Source organism: Drosophila albomicans, chromosome X (assembly GCF_009650485.2).
Source record: "Drosophila albomicans strain 15112-1751.03 chromosome X, ASM965048v2, whole genome shotgun sequence".
Lineage (NCBI taxonomy): Eukaryota > Metazoa > Arthropoda > Insecta > Diptera > Drosophilidae > Drosophila > Drosophila albomicans.
In genome coordinates, this window is record NC_047627.2 from 2,238,001 (window position 1) to 2,265,082 (window position 27,082).

Sequence of the window (27,082 nt, forward strand, 5' to 3'; positions counted from 1 at the left end):
TCTATTTGTATAGCAGTAAGGCAAACAATTTGCGTTGCCTGCAAAATTGCACTTGACACACAGGTTGCTGCTGCAAGTCGTCCCCCGTATGTGTCGCACTCTCAAAGCAATCACAAACAGCTTTATTCAAGCAAATGCCATAAAGCGAGTTCAATTGTTACATAAACGATGATTTTCAAGTGCATTGAGTAATCAGAATTAACCTTCGAATTCGACTCTTAAAATGGGTAATTTTGTTAAAGTTTCCGAAAAACGCTTTCCATCTCTGATAATAATAGTAACAGTGCAGTTGGATGAACTTAAATAATACTACTTCCTAGTGTCGACAGACGAGTACTGCTTCTACTGTTCTACTTTTCACGACTGCTGTTCAACTTCTTACGATTGATGCTCTACTTTCAACAACTGATGATCTACTACTGACGAATGAAGACACCGATAGCTTTGTGCCTTTCGATTTACTGATGCCATCCGATACCGATAAGGTGTATCGACTGGCCTCCACCTCTGTTACATGTATATAGTATTGTTGATCATCGTTAACAATGGAGATGTTCAGCCTTCGGAATCTTTTAGTATTTTTCTGCATCGCCTTTGATTGACAATCTATCATATTTTATACTCTATGGTATATTTTGAATGTAATAGTATATCAATATACCAAATATATAATTTGATATATTTTTGTATTTTTTGGTATATGCATTGACTGACAATCTGCCATATTTTGTTTTGTAATAGTAATATAATAATATATCGATATATTAAATATATAATTCGGTATATTTTTAGTATTTTTTAGAATATTCGGCGTATTTTAAAAATAATACCGCTCTGTCTTGGTGGTTATATCGTTGTCGAGCGCACTCCATTGAAGCTTTTCTAGTTGTTTTATTTATTTTCAAAATGTTAAAAATCAATGTGAAATGCGAATAATGTTCGCTGGCCTTCTTGGGGCTGGTTAATGGTGAAGTTTAGTTTGAAACTAGAAATGCCATGGACAACGAAAGCTATGCACAAAATGTTTGCTCCTTCAAACTTGCACCTGAGAGCGAGCTGCTTTTAGCACAAAATAAAAAAAAGGAAAAATGTGAAAAAAGTGTAGCATACTTTGCAGCGCAGCAGAACGCAGCACGCTGTCAATGATATGCACTGCTGGCACTGTCCTTGAGAGTCCTGGCGGTAAGTGTGAGAACAGCACCTGAGCTCAATGCCTCTGTTTTCGTTATTTTTCGTTTTTTTCGCCACCTTTTTACCATTGTCCAGGGAGAGAGCACTTGACTGAAGCGAATTCCGCATTCCAATTTTGTTTACGCTGCTGCAAAACTACTCAAACAAACAAAAAAAAAAAGAATGTTGAAGAGTCGGACGCACAGAACCAGCTTTTTGGCTCAATAATAATAATAATAATAATGATGATGAAGCTTGCCTTGGCTGTGTGCGGCTGCATAAGAATAGGCATCGAAGGCCGCGTTGACGCTGCCACTTGATGTGCAATTGCAAATTGTGCCGAGATCTTAAGATGCACACGCCTCGCTTGTCACTTTGTGTGTGTGTGTATGTATATTTGTGTGTATTGTTGAAGACTCGACGGGATTCTAATTTGACAAAGGAGCTAAAGGTTCAACCATCCGGCGGCAAGTCGATAAAAAGTCAGCACCTCAACTGACAAAAGCATCCTCATTGTGTCCCCCTTCAATCTGGTCTGGTCTGGCACTGACCACCTGAAATCGCATTGTGTTGGATCCCATCAGCTGCTGGCAGCTGCCTCAGATTCAGTTTGAGCTTTATGGCTCCTGTCAATGTCAGTTATACGCTTTTGCCTTTCATGTTTCTGTATGAAGTCTTTCAGCTTTGAACCTTCCTCAAAATGTTGTCCATCGTCTCGCTTCGTTTCGTTTCTTTTTTATGGGGTGGCGGCAACTTTCGAGCAATTACAAACATTTGTTAACAAGCGCATAATTTATATTTTATGGTTTCTACTCCGTCGACAGCGTCGCTCGCCTTCATTATCATCAACAACGAGCAAGTTATGTCCGTTGGTTGCTTCTTGCCTCTTGTTTTGTTGCTGCAAAATTGAATTTGATGCAGTTTACTTAAGTTGCCTTGTGGGACTTGCCAAAGTTCGGTCCAAAACTTTACAAGGGAGCCTCATACAAAAGGCGCAACACCTTCTCCTCTCTTCACTCTCCTTTCGCCTCTTGTGCTGCGATAATGCCTGAATTGAGACATATACAAGCTCGGAGGCACTCGTTCATATCTTTAGTTTTAGACTCTTGTCAAGATAAGTGAAAGCTTGCCAGAGACAATGACAGCGATGATACGCCAAAGGTTACATCATTCAAAACTGATTCGTGGTTTTGATCCTTGGTGTCTAATAGTCGGAATGACGTCAGTTGCTGGTGGAAATAATCTTATGATATTTATTTTAGTGGTTGAATTTCCCTCGTTGCACAATCTGTGTAAAGCCACTCGTTACTTTACTTGTAATACTCGCTACTTCTATTTTATTGGAACTCGTTTTCAAAATAGACTTTATCATATAACAATGTACTTAAAGTGCTCGCTAAGTATTCGTTTTTCACATAAACTTCATCTTATAACAACAATTTATTTGATTGGTTTAATTTCACTCGTTACTCAATCTATTTGAAATGAATCGATGTACATTACATGGAATACTTTGTTCGCTACTATCTACTTTTATTATATTGGAATCCGTATTCAACTTTATCATATAACAAAATACAAGTATAAACTGTATGAATTTCAACTATTCTCTAAGTATTCGCTTTCAACATGGACTTCACATTTCATAATGAAATAAGAATTCAAAAATCACTCGCTATTTCGTTGCTCACTACTTTTATCATATTGAATTACGTATCCAACTTTATCATTTACCAAAATATGAATTCACACTGTTCGAATTTCAACTACTCTCTAACTATTCGATTTTAATAAGCGAACAAGAATTCAAAAGTCTACTCTACTCGCTGCTTTCTAATTTTCATAGCGCCTAGATGAGCATAATTTTTTAATGATTATAATAGAATGCCGGAGCAAAAACCACTGGCTGCAATTCTAATAATAATGAACATGATCCAAGCTTTACACACATTCCGATTGCAAAAGCGCACATAAGCACACGGCATTAACATGCACACACATAACCTTTAAAGCCATACAAATTCTTAAGTTAAAACCTATGCAAAATTGATAGATAGATAGAGCCTGGGAAGCATTTAGAAAGGAGAGGAAGACAGCGCTAAAGCGAGAGAGCGGTTAAGAGAGGTTCACATATGCATGGTTACGAACAAGGCCATATTGACAATGAGTGTGCAGCTCATGCATAATTCAGGCACAACCAACGACGAATGGGAGGAAGATGAACTAGAGGAAGAAGAAGAAGAACAAGACGAAGGTGGGCGGAAGAAATACAATAAGATGGCCACGCCAACGCCAACGCCCCCGCAGACAAAAGTTAAGCAAATAACAGACTGACGTCCAGTCAGTCAGTCAGTCATTCAGAATGAGAGAAAGAAACGAAAGAGAGAGAGAGACAGACATGGAACACACACATTTCTGCTGGCGTAGACAGACAGGCAGACTTTATTTGCATATATAAACGTCGCAGTTGTGAAGCTGGAGAGAAGAACTAGTGCGATGCGCTTCAGCTGAGTTCGCTTTGGCAGCGACATACACATAACTGGCAGCAGAGATAGGCAAACAACAACAACAACAACAGAAAACAATCAAGCAATAAAGAAAGAAATGGGGGGAAACAAACTATAAAGAAGTGCAGTGAAAAAAAGTGAAAAGCCAGCGAAGCAGCAAACACAGACAGCCAACATCCATCCATCCATCCATCCGTCCGTTCGTCACTCCTTTCGTAGATGGGTGTGACAAACATGCTGACAGACGTCAATTCATATCAGCGACGCTTATCAATGCTGTGCCTGACACAAGAGTCAGTTCGAAAGAGAGAGAGAGAAAGGGATAGCAGAACAGCTGACGTGCGACATTTTTTGTGAGGGGCTTTGCTGCGGTCGCGCATTGCTTTTAATTATGCAGCAGGACAAGATGGACAGTTGTGGTATGAGATTGGAGAATGTCGAGGCACAAGATGAAATGTCCGAGACGAGACGAGCCATGAGCCGCTAGTCACTAGGCACGAGCCAGACAACTGGGCGAGTTGCCAAAGCCTTTTTGATGCTTACAACATGTTATTGGGTTTGTTTAACAGAGACAAAGCCAAAGAGAGAGAGAGAGAGAGAGCAAGATTGCAAAGAGTGCAAGACTGCGAGGCAGCTCATCATCATTATCGCATGCGGCATCAAGATTTATGCAACGAAAGCCAACTACTAGTGACAACCAATGTCCCATGTTTGATATCCTCATATATGTATGCGTGTTTGTATGTGTGTGTGTTTGGCGAGCCACTTCTGATTAATGATGTGCCGTGTGGCATTGATAAATGTTTCGTGGCACGTGTCGAATTAAATTTAATTCAATTTCCCACAACTAACTAATTAAAATATCATCCCGAGATTTTTGTTTTTTCGCTTTTCTATGTGTTGTTTTTGTTGCACAAAAGCGCATTTAAATTGCATAAATCAATGCGCGCGTGTCCCTGATGCGTGAATATTCAGTTTGGTTAAGCCAACCAAAACCCGTTTTACTGGCCAAGCTGGCTACATAATTGTGCAGCCAGGCTGTCAACCTGTTAACTGCCTTTTAAACCAACTTCCCCTCTCAGTCTAATTAGTGGCCAAGGTACGAAGCATACGCCATGGGCACTATGCGGTTTAAGCTTGCCACGTGCTAAGCCATATGGCTTTCAATTGGCTTTACAAAAACCAGCCAAACACATTCAGATATCCAGCAACAAAGAAATGCTTAAATTACTAACGAAATGAAAGGATTACATCAATTTTTTATTTACTTTTACTATTACATAATTTAGGTAAGATTAAAAATTGAATAGATCACAATATAGAAAATAATATATGTAGTATATTTATTTTACATTTTATACATATTAAATGTATTATATATTTTTAGCAATACCTTTTTTTAAAAGCAAAACTCAATTGAGAAAACTCTTTGTTAATTCGATAGTTCACAATATTTATGGACATCTTAGGAGTGTCAATTAATGTTGATCGAAAGAAAGAAATGTAGAAAATACTATATATACTAAATGCACAAAATATACCTAATCCACTAAAAATACTAAAAATACTGTATGTATTATTTATAGTACTTATAGTATAATGAAATGAAAAGATTTTATAACTATTTTTTGCTTATTTTTAATATTACCTTATTTTAAATTCGAAGAAGAAATCAATTGCGAAAACTCATTGCAAATTCCATAGTTCACAATCTAAGGAATGTCGATTAATGTAGATTTTTTTTGCCTGGAAATGTCAAGAAACGGACGGAATAATTGAATTTCCTGGGCAGCTGTGCAGCTTAAGTCATTCAATGAGCTATTCAGCTATCGGTAGCTACAGCTCGATGGATCCATCAAGTGCACTTTAAGAACTTTAATTCAATACTTTCGGTTCGGGGAGGTAGCTTTAGTAGATCCGGGGAGGAACCTAAAAGTGGCCATTGGAAAGTTTTTTTTTTTATTTTTTTACACGTGCGCCCTTTTGCACGCTGGCTTGACAGCAAACTTTGCTCTCGTTTTTTCTTTCCTTTTTTGTGGGTGTCCTGTGGCAAAATCAGAGAGAGAGAGAGAGAGAGAGAGAGAGGGGGTGCTGACCGGCGCCAACTGTAATTACTTTGCAGGCCGGCATAAAAAGAAGCAACACAAAAAAAAGGCAGCTGGAGAAAAGAAGAAAAAAAAATGGAATCATAAAACACAAAAAGTTTCCGCCAGTTGTTATGCAAATTTGTTTTGTTTCGAACCAAAAAAAAAAAAGAAAAATAGAAAAAGCAAAAGAAAGAGAGGAAAAAATGTCTGAACAGCTTGGCATAGTTGCCACTTGCATGCTGCCCATTAAAGTGTAGTTATTAACGGTTAATCTACGCTAGGTGTTCGCCATTTTGGGTTAGGAGCTCACAAAACAAAAAAAAAAAAACTTTTCAATGGCCGTCGCAATGCGAAAAATTGCACTTGACACAAACCTGGTTCTTCGCCCCTTGGCAAAGCCCGTTTACTGCATGCATTTATGTCGCCAGTCTGCCATTATTTCGGCTGGGGAGAGAGAGATATCGTAACACAGGGGAACACTTTTTTTGTGTGGGCGCACTTTGATGCAACTTTTCATGGCTTTGAAACTTTGCAGCTCTTTAAGTGCGATTTCCACTCGCCATTCCACATTCCCGAAAAACGAAAACACGATTCGTTGCCATCAGCCTATTGGTTTGTATCTGTTTTCTTTAGTCGCTTGTGGCTTTTGTCGCCCAAGTTTTTAAGTGACATTTGTCGTTGGACACACACAGAAAATTGAAAATACTTTCAAGGATAAGATGGCTAAGCGCACAATAGCAAATACAATTCAATTTCCTTTACGGAAAGTCGGCTTTTAATATTAACAAGCACTTTGGTAGGCGTATGCCAATTGTTCGGTTCTCATGCTACTTAATACTATATGAGCTGCTCTTCAGCTTGGAATTTATGTCTCGCTCGCTCGCTCTTTTGTTTCGCTGCAATTTATGCGGTTGGTTCGTATTGTTTTACTCCTCTGGAGGTTAATGAGTTGCTAACACACCAGCAAACACCTTTCGTATTTATTGTCACGCGCCTGTTGCTGGCGCTCGCGAGTTGCTAACCTAAATTCATAAATTGCGTATACGCACAGGTTGACGTAGGTCTGTGAAAGACTGCGAACGCCAGACCACAATAAATATGTCACTGAGTTTCACACACACGCGCACACATTGTGTGCATGGGTGTGCATGAGTGTGTGTGTGTGTGTGGGTGTGTGCATATCTGTGCATATGTGCGTATGCTTGATAAATATAAGCCGCACGCAGGTCGCTGTAAAGATTATCATTTATAAAAAGCACAAGGACTACGCAAACAGCTCGACGTGCATACGTAAGTATAAACGGAGCGTTGGGAAGACGAGCCGGGGATCCGGATAAACGCACAACGTTGGACAGCTGGACGGACAGACGGACGGACAGACGGACGGATAGCTTCAGCTCGGATAGGCCTCAAGCTTGAGCGAAGCCATACGTAGTTCCACACACTTGGTCGCACTTCGGGCGTTGGTTCGTCTTTTTTGTGATGATGTTTTTTTTTTCTTCTTTCTTTTTGTTTTTGACCGTTGGGCTAATGTGGCGCATACGTAATGCGAATGAGTGTGTGTTTGAGGCAGCAGTGACATGACATGTGCGCTTGTTTCTCGTTTCACGTTTCGGCTTTGTCAACTACTATTTAGTGCAGAAAATGCGTAAATTATTCAAGCAGCGCCTCGCTATAAAAGCATTTAGTTAAGGGAGCGACTCGAAATACATATAGTACTCATCGTAAGTACTGAACCAATGGATGGATGATTATGATAGTTGGTAGTTGGTGGCAAATGACACGGCAAGGTCGTCAGCAAGGTCGTCGTCGTCGTCGTCGCATCAGCTTATGGGACACTCACTGACCAAATGGCCAAACTCACTTGCACTGACAGAAAAACTTAATTAAACCATAAAAATTAAAGATTTATGAAATGATTTCCACTCGACTGCATGTCAGCTGCGAAGTCAGAGGCTGAGGTAGATGTAAGCTGACTCGTTGGCTAGCTGGATGGCAGAATAAATGCTTTGGACAATAAAGCCCAGTTAACTCGCCCACTGCCTGACAATTTAAAGCCACTTGATTTGGTGTGCGTGCTTAATGCTTGGATTCTCTGTAGCCGGCAACTCAAGCGTTTGGTAATCCAAGCCTCTTGTGCGCTTGCCACTCGACGTTTTAGCTATTCATTAGTGCGCTTGGCGCACTGTGGTCTGATATGGTGTGGTGTGGTGTGATGTTGACCCACCAAGTTGCCACCAAGCCACCATGGGACACAAAGCCAACAACGTTTGCTTGAATCTGGCTTACCGCATATAATAAAATTTCTGCGTGGTTAGCAGTGAAAGAGAATCGCAAGATACGAGTACACGGAAAAAGGGTTGTGAAGAGGTCTAAAGACCAAACGAGCTGCTTGAATCCACAAGCTTTTGCCAAGCACACCAACTATACATACATATGCGCACATACATACGTACTATATAGTACATTCTACTATGTTATGTATATTGAAAATCCAATTTAAAAATATAAATGTTTAATGCGCCCTTTAATACTGTGTTCAATTAACTTTGACCCAGCTCATACACGTCGTCGAGCTTTTTTTGTTTCACAATTTGATTAAATTGCAAAGGCATGTTGCTGGAAGAGCGAGAGCATCAACGATTGCTGGCGCCACCTGTTGTATAAATTTAAGGATAGGTCACCTGTTGTAGAAATTTTGAAAGTGCTAGCGAGAAACGCAGAATGCAACAAAATGTTGTGTAATTAAGTAATTAATAATGAGTTATAAAGTAGTGTTACATTTGAAATTTTTATTGTGAATTGAATATTTTGAAGGCCTAAGGTGCCATTGCTATTATTTATAGTACAGAAAAGTTCAATAAACCTTAATCTGATACATATCGTAATTGTGATGGTGATGGTGACGCCAACAAATGTCAAAAAGTTTTTCTTATCACAATCGAATAAAAACGTAGGCTGCATTGTTAAAAAGAATTAATGAACAATTGGATTTATTGAACGTAAATTTGCATCAATAGAAGAACTGCTTTCACAGAGTTAAAGGTAAGAGCTCGGTTCTCCGGTGAAGACCCTTAGGACAGAGTAGCTGAGAGCACTGGAACTTAGAGTGCTTTCGTGTATAAGAAAGCATTGTAAGCGAGCGAAAAATCATTGAGTGATTTCGATCGGTGGAGCGATCAAATGCGCAACATTTCTTGGGACAGTATTTTGATAAATTTCATTGAGTTGGAAAAGAAGGGATGAGAGGCATTAGTTCAAGGGGCGAAAACTATTGCTTATGCCCAGCCTCTAGACGGTTTATTTTGATTTGTTATATCATATACGTAGTTAGCTCTTTAATTCTTGTTGCTTGTATTTGATTGCCATTCGAATTTAATTTTTATTTTGCCATTCTTTTTTTGTAACTTTCAGGCGAGCGACTCATACAATATGCCAGTGAGAATCTTGTGACGGAGGTGTTAATACATCCGCAATACAATACACTCATACAATGTATGCGCAATTTACTCAGCAGTTTTACGAGGCATCGCCACATTATACACGCTGGCTACACCTTTACCGGCAACGGTTCTTGGATACTACAGGTGTGACTCATCTAACATAATGATCGAAATTTGATTAATATATTATTTATTGTATTCAATATTGAATAGGATGGCACCTTTTCGGTGGCTGACTTTGCGGAGGCATTTCAAGAGCACGACGTACAAAGGGTGATACGCGCCTATGCGGATACCATTACAATGAACATACACTGCGCCGATGCGGGCCTATGGCATACCCTGCCGGATAAGGTATTTGCACGTCAGTGCAAGATACGCATTAATCCGGTAGATGTGCTGGATACCAGCAGCGAGTGCATCAATGCTTTTATAGGTAAGCAGACTTTCTTACTTACGTAAACTGCAACTGGAATTTCATTTGTCGTTTCGCCTTCTGTGCAGATTACTTGGCGCCCATGGTGGTGCCGACGTCACTGCGTGAACTGCTGGAGACATCCGATGTGGTTGGCAATATACGATTCACGCATCCCACGCTCTACGTCTTTCCCGGCGGCCAAGGCGATGCGGCTCTCTTTGGCATCAATGGCTTTAATATGCTTGGTGAGGCAGCATACACTGCAGCAGTCCAGAGAACTTTTCATTAAAACTTAATTTTTGGCATATTTCTCTGCAGTTGATGGCGGCTTCAATCGTAAAGCTTGTTTCTGGGACTTTGCAAGGCACCTGGATCGTCTGGATGCGGTGCTGATGACACGCCTCAATAACAGCAATGTCCAGGGCTTGGGCGCTGTCGTGTCACGCAAGCGAGACTCGCATGTCTATCCACAGATCGGGCATTTCTTTGGCAATGTGCCTGACCGCAAGGGTGGACTTCCCAGTCCCGACGGTGATAAGGATCGCAATCCACTGCTGATTGATCTCTTTGAGCGTGGTCATGGTCTGGTCAATGATCTCAAGTCGCTGGACTTGAAGCCACAGTCCTGCTATCGCAATCAGGAGCCAATTAATCTGTATCACAAGGTGGGACATGGTACACTGGACATGTATGTGATAAGTCCGTCACGTGACTCCAAAGAGGTGAAGGAATTTATGCAGAAATGGAATTCAGGTGATCAGCGACTGTTCGCCGCTCGCGATACCAAGGAATTCAATTTCCCCCTGCAGAATTTGGTATCCATCTGTGCGCTGCTTGTGTGGCAGCCGGCCAACCCAGACGATACCATTACGCGCATCCTATTTCCGGGCAGCACACCCGACTTCAAGATCCAGGAAGGTCTGGAGAAGCTCAAGCATCTCGAGTTCATGAAACACTCGACCTGCACAGCCAAGTCCATAGCACCAGCCATACAAACCGTGACCAGCACCCGCAAGACTCTCAAGTCGGCCATTGAAGCGACTCCGCCCAGTGCCAGTTACAAGTCCAGCAAATTCGGTCCAGTTGCTCCAGCCGCTGTGGCTGTGCAGCAGGATAACAAGGCCAAGGAGGCAAAGGAAGCAGCAGCCGCAGCAGCTGCCGCAGCGGCTGCAGCAGCAGCAGCCACTGCAGCGGCAGCTTCAACTGAGCTCACTAGCGAACAAGTGGAGGCAATCACACCTCTTGTGCATGCTAAAGCAGACTCAATTGATACGGATGAGCCAGAGGCTGAGCAGGAGCCAGCTGTCGATACTGGTGATGAGTTGGCACCAGAACCCAGCGCACCCTCAGCTGAGCCCGTCGAGCAGGAAGACAATAAAGAGGCTGACGAAGATAAGGTTGAGGTCTTGATTGTTAAGCCCCAGGCGACCGGTGTGCCAACTAAGGATGCGGTCGATGCTCCCGCTGCAGAAGTGGGCAGCAAGACCGCCAAAGCTGCTAAGGGTAAGCCAGACAAGCCACGCGCCGAGGTTAAGCCTGTTGTGCGCTCAAGGATTGATACCAAACCACCCAAGTCCATGGATCGCAAGCTGGTGAAGCGTGACGAGAAGAAGAGCTCGCCAACAGCAACGCCCGCCGCAAGTCGAACACCAGCGACTCGTGACGTTAAGTCCAAGGTGATGACGCGCACCACAAAGTCTAGCCCTAGCAGCACGCCAGCCAAGAGCGCCAAGGAGGCTAACAATCGCAAGGTGCTTGAGTCCAAGCAACAACAAGCGACAGCAACTCGCCAAAGCACCAGCAGCACTCGCCGCACCGTTAGTACACTGGAAAAGAAAACCCAGCAGCAAACGGAGTCCAAGACAGCAGCGCAATCTTCTGCACAAGCAGCCCAACGCAAACCGATCTCGAGGCGTCCACGTGGTGTATCGCCATCCAAGCGAGCCCCGGCGCCTGGTAGCCCCATTAAGTCGGCGAAGCCAAAGCCTGATTTGAAGAAATCGCGACTGGACAAGGGCGGCACCACAGACTCTAGCTTGGTGTCCACACCGTCAGCGGATGATGCGACAGCTGCCAAGAAGATGCTGGAGCTGAGTGCCTCACAGGAACTCGATGCGGAGAAGCAGCGTGAACTCGACGATCTGAAGGAGGAGCAAGAGGTGGTGCGTGAAATCGAGGCGGTGTTTAGCCGGGACGAGATGAAGCGACACCATTTGATTAAGGCTGAGTTGCGTGAGATGGCCAAGCAGGACAGCACTACCGAGGCCGAAGAAGAGGAGGAGTATTTGATCATTGAGAAAGAGGAGGTGGAGCAGTACACAGAAGATTCAATCATCGAACATGAGCAGGAAAGTAGCATTACCAAAGAGGAAGAGATTCAAAAGCATCAACGCGATTCACAGGAATCGGAAAAGAAACGCAAGAAGAGTGCCGAAGAGGAAATTGAAGCAGCTATTGCCAAGGCTGAAGCGGAGGAGCGAAAGGCGCGTCTCGAAGTTGGCGATGCAGGCAGACATGAATTGCATGAGCAAACCGAGATTAAAGCCGAGGTGCAAGAGATCATTGCCACTGCCAAGGACATTGTCAAGTCCCGCACTGACGAGCAGCAACAGGCCAAGACCGTTGAAGAGGAATTCTCATCACCAACGCCTGAGGAGAAGCTCAGTAGTGCTAAGAAAACATCAGACACCAAAGATGAGCCTATTGAAGCTCCTGAAGCGCTACCCATAAACCTGCAGGAAAGTCTTCCAGAGGAAAAATTCTCAGCCACCATCGAATCTGGAGCCACTACGGCGCCCACACTACCGGAAGATGAGCGCATTCCGCTTGACAAGATTAAGGAGGATTTGGTTATCGAAGAGAAATACGTTAAAGAAGAAACCAAAGAAATTGAGGCTATGATTATTGCTACCGTTTCCGTTCCCGTGGCAACGGTGCCAGCTGCATCCCTCATTGCTCCCACTGAAACGAAAATTGAAATAAGTGCCGAGCCGCTGGCTGCTGGTACGGATTTAGCTGAACGTATTCTACCTAAGAAAATGACATTCGAAGCTCAACAAAATCTAATGCGAGATGTGATCAAAACTCCAGATGAAGTCGCTGACTTGCCCGTTCATGAAGAGGCTGACTTGGGGGTGTACGAGAAAGATTCACATGATGCTGGTGCTAAGAGTATTTCTCACAAGGAGGAGACAGCCAAAGAGGAAAAAGAGACCGAGGATGAAAAAGAGATTAAAGAAACTGAGGCACCAGAAGATGCGGAAGATAAGTCTGAGCCCGATCAGGAAATGCCAGAAAAGATCACTGCCACGCTGGAAACCGCTGCAACCCGAGATACTACTGAAAAGAAATCCGAGGAAGCCATCGTCGAAGTCGCGCTGCCTGTTACTGTAGCAGAGAAAGCCATTTCCGAATCTGATAAGAAAGAGCAAGCAGCTGCATCTGAGAAGAAATCGGACAGTACACCAGAGGAGAAAGAAGCTAGCGATATTACTTCAGAAGACGAGTTGCCAGTCCATTTGGTTCAACCCACTGCTGCCCCCACAAAAGTGAAAGACCATGAAGATACCGTATCTCTCGAAAGCCCTGCGACGATTGAGGAAGCTATTGAAATAGAAATGCAGGTAGCTAAACAAGAATCGCAGAAACTATACACTCAAATTGACAAACAATTAGAATGCAAACTTGAGTCCGAAATTACCAAAGTCGAATCTGCCCCAGTCAAAACTCAAGTATCACCAGCAGGATCGAAAGATGTTTCTCGTCCGGAATCCGTAGGAGAAACTGAGAAACCAGAAGTTTCATCACGGCGAGTTTCAATCGCAAGTACGAAAGAAGAAAATTTGAAATCTTCACCAGCTTCAAAGGAGGCATCGCGTCCAGGATCTGTAGCTGAAAGCGAGAAAGATGCTGAAATTAAAGGAACAAGCACAGCGACATCACGGCGTCAATCAGCTGCAGAAAGCGTAAAACCGGAAAGTGCAAAAGATGGTCAATCTCAAGAACCATCCAAAGATGTATCAAGACGCGTATCAGAAGCAGAAATAGTGAAAGTTGAACATGAGAAAGCTGAAGAAGCGCAGAAAGATAAGTCAAAGGAACCGTCCCGACGAGAATCTGTAGCTGAGAGTATCAAGGCCGAGAGTGTTAAAGATGACAAGTCTATACCAGCTTCTAAAGAAGCATCTCGACCAGCATCCGTTGCAGAAAGCGATATAGTGGAAACAGAGAAGCCAGCGAGTGTAAAGGAGGGAATGTCAAAGGAGCCTTCAAGACGCGAGTCTGTTGCCGAAAGTATAAAGCCTGATAGTGCCAAGGATGATAAATCTACGCCTGCTTCGAAAGAAACCTCCAGACCACAATCTGTTGCAGAAAGCCTTAAAGCCGAATCTGAAAAGCCAGAAAGTGTAAAAGATGTTTTGTCAAAGGAGTCCTCTAGACGGGAATCGCTTGTAGAAATTATAAAAGCAGAAAGTGTCACGGAAGACAAGTCAATTCCAGCCTCTAAGGAAGTGTCGCGCCCTGGATCTGTAGCAGATAGCTTAAAAGCAGAATACGAAAAGACAGAAAACGTAAAAGACGATTTGTCCGAGGAACCTTCAAGACGCGAATCTTTGGCTGAAATTGCAATGCCTGAAAGTGTTAAAGATGAAAAGTCTTTACCTGTGTCTAAAGAAGTATCACGGCCAGAATCAGTTGCTGAAAGTGTTAAACCAGAAAGTTTAAAAGATGATAAGTCCTTACCTGTTTCAAAAGAAGCCTCACGTCCTGGATCAGTTGTTGGAAGCGTGAAAGACGATGCAGAAAAATCAGAAAGTGTTGATGCTGCATCAAAAGAGCCATCTAGACCTCACTCTGTTGCTGAAGGTGTTAAGCCTGAAAGTAGCAAAGACGATCAGTCGCAACCTGCTTCAAAGGAAGTATCAAGGCCAGAATCTGTCGCAGAGAGTGGCAAAGCGGAATCTGAAAAACCCGAGAGTGTTAAGGACGAAGAGTCTAAAGAGCCTTCTCGACGAGAATCTGTTGCAGAGAGCATTAAACCAGAAAGTGTCCAAGACGAAAAGAGTATTCCTGCCTCCAAAGAAGTATCACGACCCGAATCTGTAGCAGACAGTGTGAAAGCTGAGTCCGAGAAGCCAGAAAGTCAGACGGACGATAAGTCAAAGGAACCTTCTCGTCGAGAATCTATAGCTGAAAGTGTTAAACTTGAAAACCTACGAGATGATAAATCTCTATCCGCTTCAAAAGAACCTTCGCGACCTGGATCAGTTGTCGGAAGCGTGAAAGACGATGTAGAAAAACCAGAGAGTCTGGATGCTGAATCCAAAGAGCCATCCAGACCTCACTCGGTTACTGAAAGTCTTAAGCCTGAAAGTAGTAAAGACGATAAGTCTCAACCTGCTTCGAAAGAAGTGTCAAGGCCAGAATCTGTAGCAGAGAGCGGCAAAGCGGAATCTGAAAAACCCGAGAGTGTTAAAGACGAAGAGTCTAAAGAGCCTTCTCGACGAGAATCTGTTGCAGAGAGTATTAAACCAGAAAGTGTCCAAGACGAAAAGAGTATTCCTGCCTCCAAGGAAGTATCACGTCCCGAATCTGTAGCGGAAAGCGTAAGAGCTGAGTCTGAGAAGCGAGAAAGCCTGAAGGACGATAAGTCAAAGGAGCCTTCTCGGCGAGAGTCTATTGCTGAAAGTGTTAAACCTGAAAGTATCCAAGACGATAAGAGTATTCCTGCTTCGAAGGAGGTATCACGACCTGCATCTGTAGCAGAGAGCGTAAAAGCCGATTCTGATAAGCCAGAAAGTGTGAAGGAACAATTTTCTACGGAACCTTCCAGGCGAGAATCACTTGTGGAAAGCACAAAACCTGATAGTGTTAAAGATGATAAGTCTCTCCCGGTATCAAAAGAACATTCCCGACCTGGATCTGTTGCTGAAAGTGTAAAAGATGACGCTGAAAAACCAGAAGGCGAAACGGATGCTCAGTCCAAGGAGCCTTCTCGACCTGAATCTGTCGCTGACAGCGTCAAAGATGATAAGTTGCCTGCTTCGAAAGAAATGTCAAGACCAGAATCTGTAGCAGAGAGCGGCAAAGCGGAATCTGAAAAACCCGAAAGTGTTAAGGACGAAGCGTCTAAAGAGCCTTCTCGCAGAGAATCTGTTGCAGATAGTATTAAACCAGAAAGTGTCCAAGACGAGAAAAGTATTCCTGCCTCCAAGGAAGCATCCCGACCTGAATCTGTAGCAGAGAGCGTTAAGGCTGAATTTGAGAAGCCAGAAAGTCTGAAAGACGATAAGTCAAAGGAGTCTTCTCGGCGAGAATCTGTGGCTGAAAGTGTTAAACCAGAAAGTCTAAAGGACGATAAGTCAAAGGAGTCTTCTCGGCGAGAATCTGTAGCTGAAAGCGTTAAACCAGAGAGTCTAAAGGATGATAAATCTCTACCCGCTTCAAAGGAACCCTCACGACCTGGCTCAGTTGCCGAAAGTGGAAAAGATGATGCTGAGCAGCCTGAGATTATAAAAGACACCCAATCTAAAGAATCTTCTCAACCAGTATCTGTTGCTGAAAGTGTTAAAGACGATAAGTCTCAACCTGCTTCGAAAGAAGTGTCAAGGCCAGAATCTGTAGCAGAGAGCGGAAAAGCGGAATCTGACAAACCAGAGAGTGTCAAGGACGAAACGTCTAAAGAGCCTTCTCGACGAGAATCTATTGCAGAGAGCATTAAACCAGAAAGTGTCCAAGACGAGAAGAGTATTCCTGCCTCTAAGGAAGTATCACGTCCCGAATCTGCAGCAGAAAGCGTAAAAGCCGAATCTGAGAGGCCAGAAAGTCTGAAGGACGATAAATCAAGGGAGCCTTCTCGTCGAGAATCTGTGGCTGAAAGTGTTAAGCCAGAAAGTCTGAAGGACGATAAGTCAAAGGAGCCATCTCGACGAGAATCTGTGGCTGAAAGCGTTAAAGCAGATAGTTTAAAGGATGATAAATCTCTACCCGCTTCAAAGGAACCCTCACGACCTGGCTCAGTTGCCGAAAGTGGAAAAGATGATGCTGAGCAGCCTGAGATTATAAAAGACACCCAATCTAAAGAATCTTCTCAACCAGTATCTGTTGCTGAAAGTGTTAAAGACGATAAGTCTCAACCTGCTTCGAAAGAAGTGTCAAGGCCAGAATCTGTAGCAGAGAGCGGAAAAGCGGAATCTGACAAACCCGAGAGTGTCAAGGACGAAGCGTCTAAAGAGCCTTCTCGACGAGAATCTATTGCAGAGAGCATTAAACCAGAAAGTGTCCAAGACGAGAAAAGTATTCCAGCCTCCAAGGAAGCATCCCGACCTGAATCTGTAGCGGAGAGCGTTAAAGCTGAGGTTGAGAAGCCAGAAAGTCTGAAAGACGATAAGTCAAAGGAGACTTCTAGGCGTGAATCTCTTGTTGAAAGCACAAAGCCCGAAAGTGTTAAGGATGACAAATCTCTGCCAGTTTCGAAGGAGGTATCACGACCTGCATCTGTTGCTGAAAGTATCAAAGCAGAATTTGAAAAGCCAGCAAGTGATAATGACGATTTATCAAAAGAGCCATCACGTCGGGAGTCTATTGCTGAAAGTGTAAAGTTGGAGAGTGTTAAGGACGATAAGTCCGTACCAGCCTCTAGGGAAGTATCTCGTCCTGAATCTGTGGCAGAAAGCGTAAGGGCAGAATCTGAAAAGTCCGATATTGTAAAAGCCGATATGTCTAAGGATGTATCAAAGGACCCTTCCAGACGAGAATCTATTGTTGAAAGTATTAAAGCTGAGAGTGTCAAGGATGACAAATCTGCTCCTGCCTCAAAAGATGTATCACGACCTGGATATGTAGCAGAAAGCATTAAAGCTGAATCTGTACAACTTGAAACGTCGAAACAGCCATCGCGACGTGAGTCTGTAACTGAGAGTGAACACCCAAGTCTCAAGGACGATAAATCTTCACTAACTTCCAAGGAAGCGTCACGACCTCCATCTGTTGCCGGCAGTGCTAAGGATGACACTGAGAAAGCGGATAGTGTCAAAGATGAGAAATCGCCCATAGGATCTAAGGAGACGTCACGACCAGAATCTGTCACAGATAGTTTAAAGGATGATACCGTACGATCTGAAATCGAAAGAGAAGTTGCCGTAAAAGTAGAAAGTTTACAAGAGATTTCCAAGGAGGCTTCTCGTCGCGAATCTTTGGTGGAAAGTTTAAAAGATCAAAAGCTTTCATCTAAAGATACTTCCCGGCCTGCATCTGTTGCAGATGACACTAAGTATGAGCTTATAACAGAAGATATTCTGAAGGCTGAGGTGGTCGCCGAAACTGCTTCTTCTCCAATAGACAAAGCACCAACCTCTTTTGCAGAATTGGATTTAAAGTTGCATATCGATGAGAAGAAAGGAGATTATGCTACTGTATCAAGTCCTGTTGATGTTGCTGGCGGTGACTTTTCAGAAATCGTTTCAACTGCTTTGACAGAGACCGAATTCCAAATTAAGCCGGCAGAATTTACTAAAGTCAGCGCGATGCAAACTGCATCAAGTCCGGTTGATGAGGCAGTGAAGTCATTAGTTGATGTTGAAGATAAATCCAAGGATGCCAGCCGACCTGAATCCATTGTTGATGCGGCAGAACATTCAGAGGCAGAATCGCAGAAAAAGTCAAGAGATCCTTCACGACGGGAATCACTGATTGAGTCGGCAATTCCAACACACGAAAGTCTAATCGATGTTAAGTCTCCAATGGCATCAAAGGAAGTCTCCCGGCCAACATCTAAAGCCGAAAGCGTTAAGGATGAACCGGAAAAGCATGAATGTGTGAAAGACGAAGTGTCTAAAGATCCCTCAAGACGTGAATCTGTTACTGAAAGTGTTAAAGCTGAAAGCGACAAGGATGACAAATCTGTTCCTGCTTCAAAAGACGTATCACGACCCGAATCTGTAGCCGAAAGCATTAAAGCTGATTCTCAGATACCAGATAGTCTAAAAGATGGCACATCAAAGGATACATCACGACGAGAGTCTGTCGCTGAAAGTGTAAGGCCGGAAAGCCACAAGGAAGAGAAGTCTACACCAGCTTCCAAAGAAGTTTCACGCCCTGTGTCTGTGGCTGAGAGTCTTAAAGAGAGTGGAAAGGATGAGAAATCTCCATCTGCATCCAAAGAAGTGTCGAGGCCAGAGTCTGTAGCAGAAACAGCATCTTCGCCCATTGACGAAGCACCAAAAGATTTTGAATTATTGGAGCATATCAATAAGGAAACGTTTGTTTTGAATTTCGAAACAAAAGGTAGTTTCCCTACATTATCCAGTCCTATTGAAGTGGCTGACGGCGACTTCATCAAATCAATTTCAAGCTCCACGACCGAAATACAAGTCCCTACAAAGCCAGCAGAGCGCTCAGAGGTTGGAGCTTCTCAGACAGCATCCAGTCCAGTGGATGAAGCTCCAAGTAGTCCTTTTGAAACTCAGGACTCTTCAAAACCTGAATCCGTCGCAGATTTCACGGAAGATGCCACGGAGCAAAGAGCAAAGTCTCCCCTAAAAACTATGGAAATATCGAGACCGGAATCTGTTGCCGAGAGTGTCAAGGATGAAAATACAGATGTACTAAGACCAGTATCAGCAGCAAAGAGCGTCAAAGATGAAACCGTGAAGACCGAAAGTACAAAGGATATGTCCCCTGCCGAAAGTAAAAAGTCTGAGAGTGTTCAGGAGGATAAATCTTTACCTGCGTTTAAAGAAGTGTCCCCACCAGAATCAGTTGGGGAAAGTGTTAAAGAGGAACACGAAAAGATTGAGAGTGTGGTGGATAATAAGTCAATAGAAACTCCTCGTCGCACATCTGTAACTGAATGTACCAAGCCAGAAAGCCTAACCACTTCGAGAGAAACTTCACGACCAGGATCTGTTGCGGCCAGCGTGAAAGATGATGTTGAAAAGCCTGAAAGCCTAAAGGATGCACAGTCCAAGGAACCTTCTCGACCTGAATCTGTTGCTGAAAGTGTTAAAGACGATATACCGCAAGCTGCTTCAAAAGAAGTATCAAGGCCTGAATCTGTAACAGAGAGCGGCAAGGCGGAATCTGACAAACCCGAGAGTGTTAAGGACGAAGCTTCTAAAGAGCCTTCTCGACGAGAATCTGTTGCAGAGAGTATTAAACCAGAAAGTGTCCAGGACGAGAAAAGTATTCCTGCCTCCAAGGAAGTATCCCGACCCGAATCTGTAGCAGAGAGCATAAAAGCTGAGTCTGAGAAGCCAGAAAGTCTGAAGGACGATCAGTCACAGGATCCTTCTCGGCGAGAATCTGTGGCTGAAAGTGTTAAAGAAAGTGTCCAGGACGATAAAAGTATTCCTGCCTCCAAGGAAGTATCCCGACCCGAATCTGTAGCAGAGAGCGTTAAAGCTGAGTCTGAGAAGCCAGAAAGTCTGAAAGACGATAAGTCAAAGGAACCTTCTCGGCGAGAGTCTGTTGCTGAAAGTATTAAACTCGAAAGCCTAAAGGACGATAAATCTCAACCACCTTCACAAGAACTTTCGCGACCTGGGTCTGTTGCCGAAAGTGTGAAAAGGGATGCGGAAAAACCAGAAAGTTTAAAGGATGAGAAGTCCAAGGACCCTTCTCGTCCTGAATCTGTCGCTGGAAGCATAAAGCCTGAGAGCGTCAAAGATGATAAGTCGCAACCTGCTTCGAAAGAAGTGTCAAGGCCAGAATCTGTAGCAGAGAGCGCCAAAGCGGAATCTGAAAAACCCGAGAGTGTTAAGGACGAAGAGTCTAAAGAGCCTTCTCGACGAGAATCTGTTGCAGAGAGTATTAAACCAGAAAATATCCAAGACGAAAAGAGTATTCCTGCCTCCAAAGAAGTATCACGTCCCGAATCTGTAGCGGAAAGCGTAAGAGCTGAGTCTGAGAAGCCAGAAAGCCTGAAGGACGATAAGTCAAAGGAGCCTTCTCGGCGAGAGTCTATTGCTGAAAGTGTTAAACCTGAAAGCCTAAAGGATGAAAAATCTCAACCGGCTTCACAAGAACCTTCGCGACCTGGATCGGTTGCCGACAGCGTGAAAGTTGATGTTGGAAAACCGGAAAGTCTAAAAGATGACAAGTCCAAGGAACCTTCTCGTGCTGAATCTGTCGCTGAAAGCATAAAGCTTGAAAGTGTTCAGGATGAAAAATCGCAACTTGCTTCGAAAGAAGTGTCAAGGCCGGAATCTGTGGCAGAAAGTATTAAAGCTGAGTCTGAGAAGCCAGAGAGCCTGAAGGACGATAAGTCAAAAGAGCCATCTCGGCGAGAATCTGTGGCCGAAAGTGTTAAGCCTGAAAGTTTAAAAGATGATAAGTCTCCACTAGCTTCAAAAGAACCTTCACGACCTGCATCAGTTGCCGAAAGCGTGAAAGATGATATTGCAAAATCAGAAAGTCTAATGGATGATAGGTCCAAGGAACCTTCTCGTCCTGAATCTGTCGCTGAAAGCATAAAGCCTGAGAGCGTCAAAGATGATAAGTCGCAACCAGCTTCCAAAGAAGTGTCAAGACCAGCATCTGTAGCAGAGAGCGGCAAAGCGGAATCTGAAAAACCCGAGAGTGTTAAGGACGAAGCGTCTAAAGAGCCTTCTCGACGAGAATCTATTGCAGAGAGTATTAAACCAGAAAGTGTCCAAGACGAGAAAAGTATTCCTCCCTCCAAGGAAGTATCACGTCCCGAATCTGTAGCGGAAAGCGTAAAAGCTGAATCCGAGAAGCCCGACAGTCTGAAGGACGATAAGTCAAAGACACCTTCTAGGCGAGAATCTCTTGTAGAAAGCGCAAGAACCGAAAGTGTTAAGGATGAAAAGTCTCTGCCAGTTTCGAAGGAGGTATCACGACCTGCATCTGTTGCTGAAAATATTAAAGCAGAATTTGAAAAGCCAGAAAGTGAAAAGGACGATTTATCAAAGGAGCCATCACGTCGGGACTCTATTGTCGAAAGCATTAAGTTGGAGAGTGTTAAGGATGATAAGTCCATACCTGCTTCCAAAGAAGTTTCACGACCTGAATCTGTGGCAGAGCAGCCATCTAAACCTGAATCTGCCGCTGAAAGTGGCCATCCATCGAAGGAAGTATCAAGACCTGAATCTGTAGCAGAAAGCGTTAAAGCTGAATCAGAGACGGATGGCAAACCTCAAGAACAATCGCGGCGCGTATCGCTTGCAGAGAGTACCAAGGAAGATAAATCTCTTCCAGTATCCAGGGAGACTTCACGTCCGGGATCCGTTGCAGAAAGCACAAAAGATGGATTTGAAATGCCTGAAAAGGATGATAAATTGAAGGAGCTTTCCAGACCTGGATCTGTCGCTGAAAGTATTAAGAGTGATAAGTCTGCAACAGCCTCGAAGGAAATTTCCCGACCAGCATCTGTAGCTGAAAGTGTAAAAGACAGAACCGAAAATGTGGAAATCGTTAAATCGATTGAGTCTTCTCGCTGTGAATCTGTTTCAGGAAGTATAAAGGTTGAAAGCGCAGTTGTTTCAAAGGAAGCATCCCGTCGTGAATCTGTCGATGATATAGAAGCGGAAAGTGTAAAACATGAGAAATCTTCTGTTGAGAAGCCCAAAGAGTCAGCAGATGAGAAGACAAAAGAACTTTCTCGCCCGGCCTCAGTTGCAGAAAGTGTTAAGTCTGAAGAATTGAAAGAAACATCCCGTCCAGGATCTGTAGCTGAAAGTTTTAAGTCAAAAGAACTTTCCCGTCCTATTTCCGTTGCTGAGACTGTATCCTCCCCCATTGACGAAGCACCGAAAGAACTGCCAGACAAGAAAGAAAGCTTGATCTTAGATCTAACATCAAAAGGCGACTTTCCCACTCTATCCAGTCCTGTCGACGTAGCTGATGGTGAATTCGCCCATACAAAGTCGGGAGCAATAGAACTGGAAAAGCCCGCTGAGCACAGTAAAGTAGGTGCCACTGCTACAGCCTCCAGCCCTGTGGATGAGGCCGCTCCCATTCTGGAATCTAGTGCCATTATTGAGGAACATATCATTCCAGAGACAAGCTCAAAAGTCAGTGCTGGCCAGGGTGACTTAAGTACAACTATTGTGGAAAATATTTCATCAAAATCTGACGCAATCGCTTCATTGTGTGAAGACAATTTGCAAACCATAAGCGAATCATTGGATAAAAAAACAGAAACTATACTTGAAACATTGACACAGAAATTGGAAAGCACCAAAGATATGGTAGTCGAATCCTTGCAGCACATCAGTCAAGAAAGCTCAAAACAACTGACAGAGCTCGAGTCTGTTAAGGATGAGAAGCTGACAGAAATATCAAAAACAATAACATCTGTTACTGAAACTGTTGAAACTAAATTGGAAGAGAAACCATTGGATGTTATTGAGAAGATGGTGTCAACATCCGAAGTACTGTCTGAGAAATTATCGCAAGCTGATTCGATCACAGAGATATCTGAAGACGCGACAACTAAGGCTAATCTCGATTTGAGTGGTTTTTCAGAGCTGCGTGAAACACACATTACCACCGTTGACTCACCAGAATTTACAGTTACAATTTGTGATCGTGACGAGAGTGTTTTGCATGACATTAAAGAAGAAGATGAGGAGCATAGATTCTCGCCACCTACCGAAAAGGGAGCCATTGTACCAGAACAACCACTGCGACCCCTCTCACCCCGGGAGGAGGAAGTTGCCAAGATTGTTGCCGATGTAGCCAAGGTACTGAAGTCCGATAAGGATATAACCGATATAATACCCGACTTTGATGAAAAAGAGCTGGAGGAAAAACTAAAGACAACTGTTGTAACTGAAACTTCAACCACTGATATCAAACAGAATATTGGTGTTGTGCATACACCAGCAGGTACCCCTGAGTCGCTTTCTGATAAAGTATCACCCACAAAAGATCTGGCATTAGATGAAAAATTATTGGAAATAAAGATGATGAAAGTGGACATTGAATCGGAAAAGTCTTCGCCAGACCAAAAATCTGGACCCGTATCCATCGAGGAGAAGGATAAAATTGAGCAATCGGAAAAATCGCAGCTGCGCGAAGGAGCTGCCAAAGCTGCAGTTGAAGAAACTAGCAAAGATACTTCTCGCCCAGCATCAGCTGCAAGCGCCGCGGGTGATGAGTCTCATCAAGAACAATCCAGACAGAGCTCCAAAGAGCCATCACGTCCAGTGTCTGTGGCCAGCGTGCAAGACGATATACAGCTTAAGGATGAGAAGTCCGTAACATCAGTAAAAGACACTTCCAGGCCCGATTCGATAGCCAGCCATGTTAGCGAGAAAGAGACCGAATCGAGGCGAGAGTCCGTGCTATCAACAGCTGAATCCAAGGCTGAAAAATCGCCAACACCCCCGAAAGACGTCTCCAGACACGAATCGATTGGCAGCTATGTAAGCGAGAAGGAAGTCGACAAAGTTGAGGCAGACTCTAGACGAGAATCTGTACTATCGACAGCCGAGAGCTTGAAAGTGGAAACCAAGGAGGCTTCCCGACCAGAATCGGCTGCCAGTCATGTCAGTGATAGCAAGTCAGCTGCTAAAGAAACAGAAGCAGAGATTTCACGACCAGCCTCGAGCGCAAGCCAGATTAGTGCCAAGGATGAGGAAACCTCCGACTCGCAACGTGGTTCGATTCTTATCTCATCAACCGAAAGCAAAAAAGAAGTCAAATCAAGCGAGTCTACAACCATTTCAAAGTCCATTACAAGTCAGTCGCACCTCAAAGAGGAATCCATTAGCGAGTCATTGAGCAGCAGCATGAAAGTTGAGGATAGCTCGCGTCGCGAATCCTTGTCCAGCTTATTGACCGATAAGGATACCAGCAAGTCAGCCAGCACAAGTGAATGTGTCACAAAGATTGTGGAAAAGTCGTCAGCAACACAATTGGAAGAGCTGCTCATTCAATCTGAGGAGTGCTCTTCCGAGTCGATAGTCAGCGAGATTCAAACGACAACTTCACAAGCGAAGTCAAGTGGTCAAAGCACAAGCAAGGAAACAACATCCTCCAGCAGCACCACTCAGGAGACAATTAAGGATAGCTCCCTCAAGGAAACGGTAGCCGAGTTTTTGGCAACAGAAAAGATAATTTCGGCCAAGGAAACTTTCAGCGCTGAGGCTACAAAGACAGCTGAGGAATGCCTAAAGAAGGTCAGCTCAAGTGTAACTTCCTCTCAAAAGGCTCTGTTTGTGGGCACCGACGAATCGCGTCGTGAATCGCTGCTGAGTCACACCAGCGAGGGCCGACAGACGCACAGTGATCCCGAGGAAGAGGAGAGTGATGATGATGGCCGTGCCAGCCTTAAGGAGGGTCGCTCCAAGTCGATTGCCACCATCATGATGACCAGCATCTACAAGCCCTCAGAGGAGGTCGAAGCCATTGCCGCCCTCAAGGAGGAGGACGACGACCAAGACGAACCCCAGGAAGTAGAGCAACACGAGCAGACAAAAACATCCTCAGCCACAACCACTAAGACAACCACACTTCTAGAGTCGAGCGAACAAAGCAGTAGCACCACAACCAAAATCAGCTCCACAGACACCAAGACAAAGGTCGAGTCCATTACACTTACACAAACACTGACAGGAAACGAAACAGAAACTGAAACAGATAGCACAGATCGCAAGACACCACCAACAGCACCAGTAAGTCCCAGCGTGAAGACGGCAAGCACTGCACCAGCTGGCTCCTCAAGCTGCGCCAAGAGCGAGTCGAGCGCTGCTAGCATTGCATCAACATCTGGCCCGTTGTCGCCCAAAGACATAAGTGGTAAGTCAAGTCCTGGTGCTTTAACCTCTGAAAGTCAATCCATACCAACACCGTTAGGGCGTGAATCACACACCGAGACGCCAGAGTCATCGCCTAAGCCCACATCGCCTTTCCCACGTGTCAGCAAGGACGAGCTTAAATCTCTAGGCGTTGGTGTCACCGCCGGATTACCATCCGATGTTAGTGAAGTCAGCGGTGATGCTGCGGAATTGCTGCCCGAACTGCACGAGTTGCGTGGCATTGAGAGCACCACAGCGTTGAGCGGCAGCACCGAAAAAATCATAACCACAACCATAACCACAGTGACCAAGGTCATTTCCGCTGATGGCAAAGAGATTGTCACCGAACAAAAGACAGTCACCACTACCGACAGCTCCGAGCCCGACAGCGAGAAGGTTGTTGTGACCACAACACGCACAACCAGCGAAAGTGAGAAAAGCGAACGCGAACGCGAGCAAATGCTGCCCAAGGAGGTGGCCATGCTGCGTGGCATCTACCGCTCAAGCACACCAGGCAGCGACGAGGAGCGACTGGCCGGTGCCATGAGCGATGACGAACTGCCCGGTTCACCGCGCAGCTCCAGCTACGATCTGCAACGCTCCAGCTCTGGGGTGAGCAAGCGATCGGATCTGGATGCCGATGATAGCCAAGATGATATGATACCGCCACAGTACGGCAGCGAGGAGCATTCCACAGCACGTGCCGTACTGCCAACTCGGGCGACAGATCCCATGGCCACTTCGTTCTATGGCGCACTGCCCGATAGCTTCGATCCCAAGCCCAGCACCGAGCCCATACCCATACGTGGTGCCATGCTGGTGACCTACACGGAATCACCTCCAGCCAGCCAGTCGTCGGAGAGCGTGGAGAGCACCAGCCAGACCTGGGCGGGACATAAGTTCCTGGATGAGGCCGATAAGGATTTCCAGAAGGCCCTTGAAGAACATGTGCAGGCGCGTGGCGCCGAAGTGATGTCTTCCGTGACCGCCAAGTACTCATACTCGCCATCAAAGGCCGAAGAGGTGGAACAGATTGTCAGCAGCACTGCCGAGCGACAGCGTTTCCCCCTTAGCGATGTGCAAAAGGTGCGCAGCGGCGACAGTCTGTTGGCTAGCTTTGCTGGTCCAACTGGCGGCAGCAGCACCAGCAGCAGCACATCAACCACAATTGCTGCCTCAACAGATCCCAGTGGCACAGTGACAACCGTAACGACAACTACAACCACAACATCATCATCATCAGCAGAAACTGCAACTGCAGCTGCAGCATCAACATCAGCAACAGCGCCAAGCACTGGCGCATTGCCCAAGGACCGTCTTGAGGAGTGGGGCAAACCACTCGGATTGCCATCGCCAGCACCGTTGCCGGTCGAAGGCGCCGATATACGCACCACACCGAAGAAGGAGCGTCGCTTGGTGGCCACCAAGACGCGCCTGAACAATGAGAAGAACCTGCGCAAACGTAGCGAGTCACCCAACAAGGCCAAGAAGCCAGCTCCCGTCTATGTGGATCTGACCTATGTGCCACACAATGGTAACTCCTACTACGCCCACGTTGACTTCTTCAAGCGCGTCCGTGCCCGCTATTATGTCTTCTCCGGTACCGAGCCTAGCCGCCAGGTCTACGATGCCCTGTTGGAAGCCAAACAAACCTGGGAGGACAAAGAGCTGGGTAAGTTGGGCAGTCTAGCCTAAT

At 44.8% G+C, this 27,082-nt stretch overlaps 1 protein-coding gene across 6 annotated transcripts in view; it reads left to right on the top strand.

The window, feature by feature from the left end:
• Window positions 1-27,082, top strand: part of LOC117576645 (microtubule-associated protein futsch) — a 71,347-nt gene that overhangs the window by 41,648 nt on the left and 2,617 nt on the right. For 5 of the 6 annotated variants that reach the window (XM_052008466.1, XM_052008469.1, XM_034261591.2 and 2 more), the window contains exons 4-7: window positions 9,179-9,351; window positions 9,421-9,643; window positions 9,712-9,870; window positions 9,944-27,058. In XM_052008466.1, the coding sequence (XP_051864426.1) occupies window positions 9,179-9,351; window positions 9,421-9,643; window positions 9,712-9,870; window positions 9,944-27,058 (17,670 nt within the window). The remainder of the gene's footprint in view (window positions 1-9,178; window positions 9,352-9,420; window positions 9,644-9,711; window positions 9,871-9,943; window positions 27,059-27,082) is intronic. The other variant, XM_052008470.1, reaches the window with a different exon arrangement.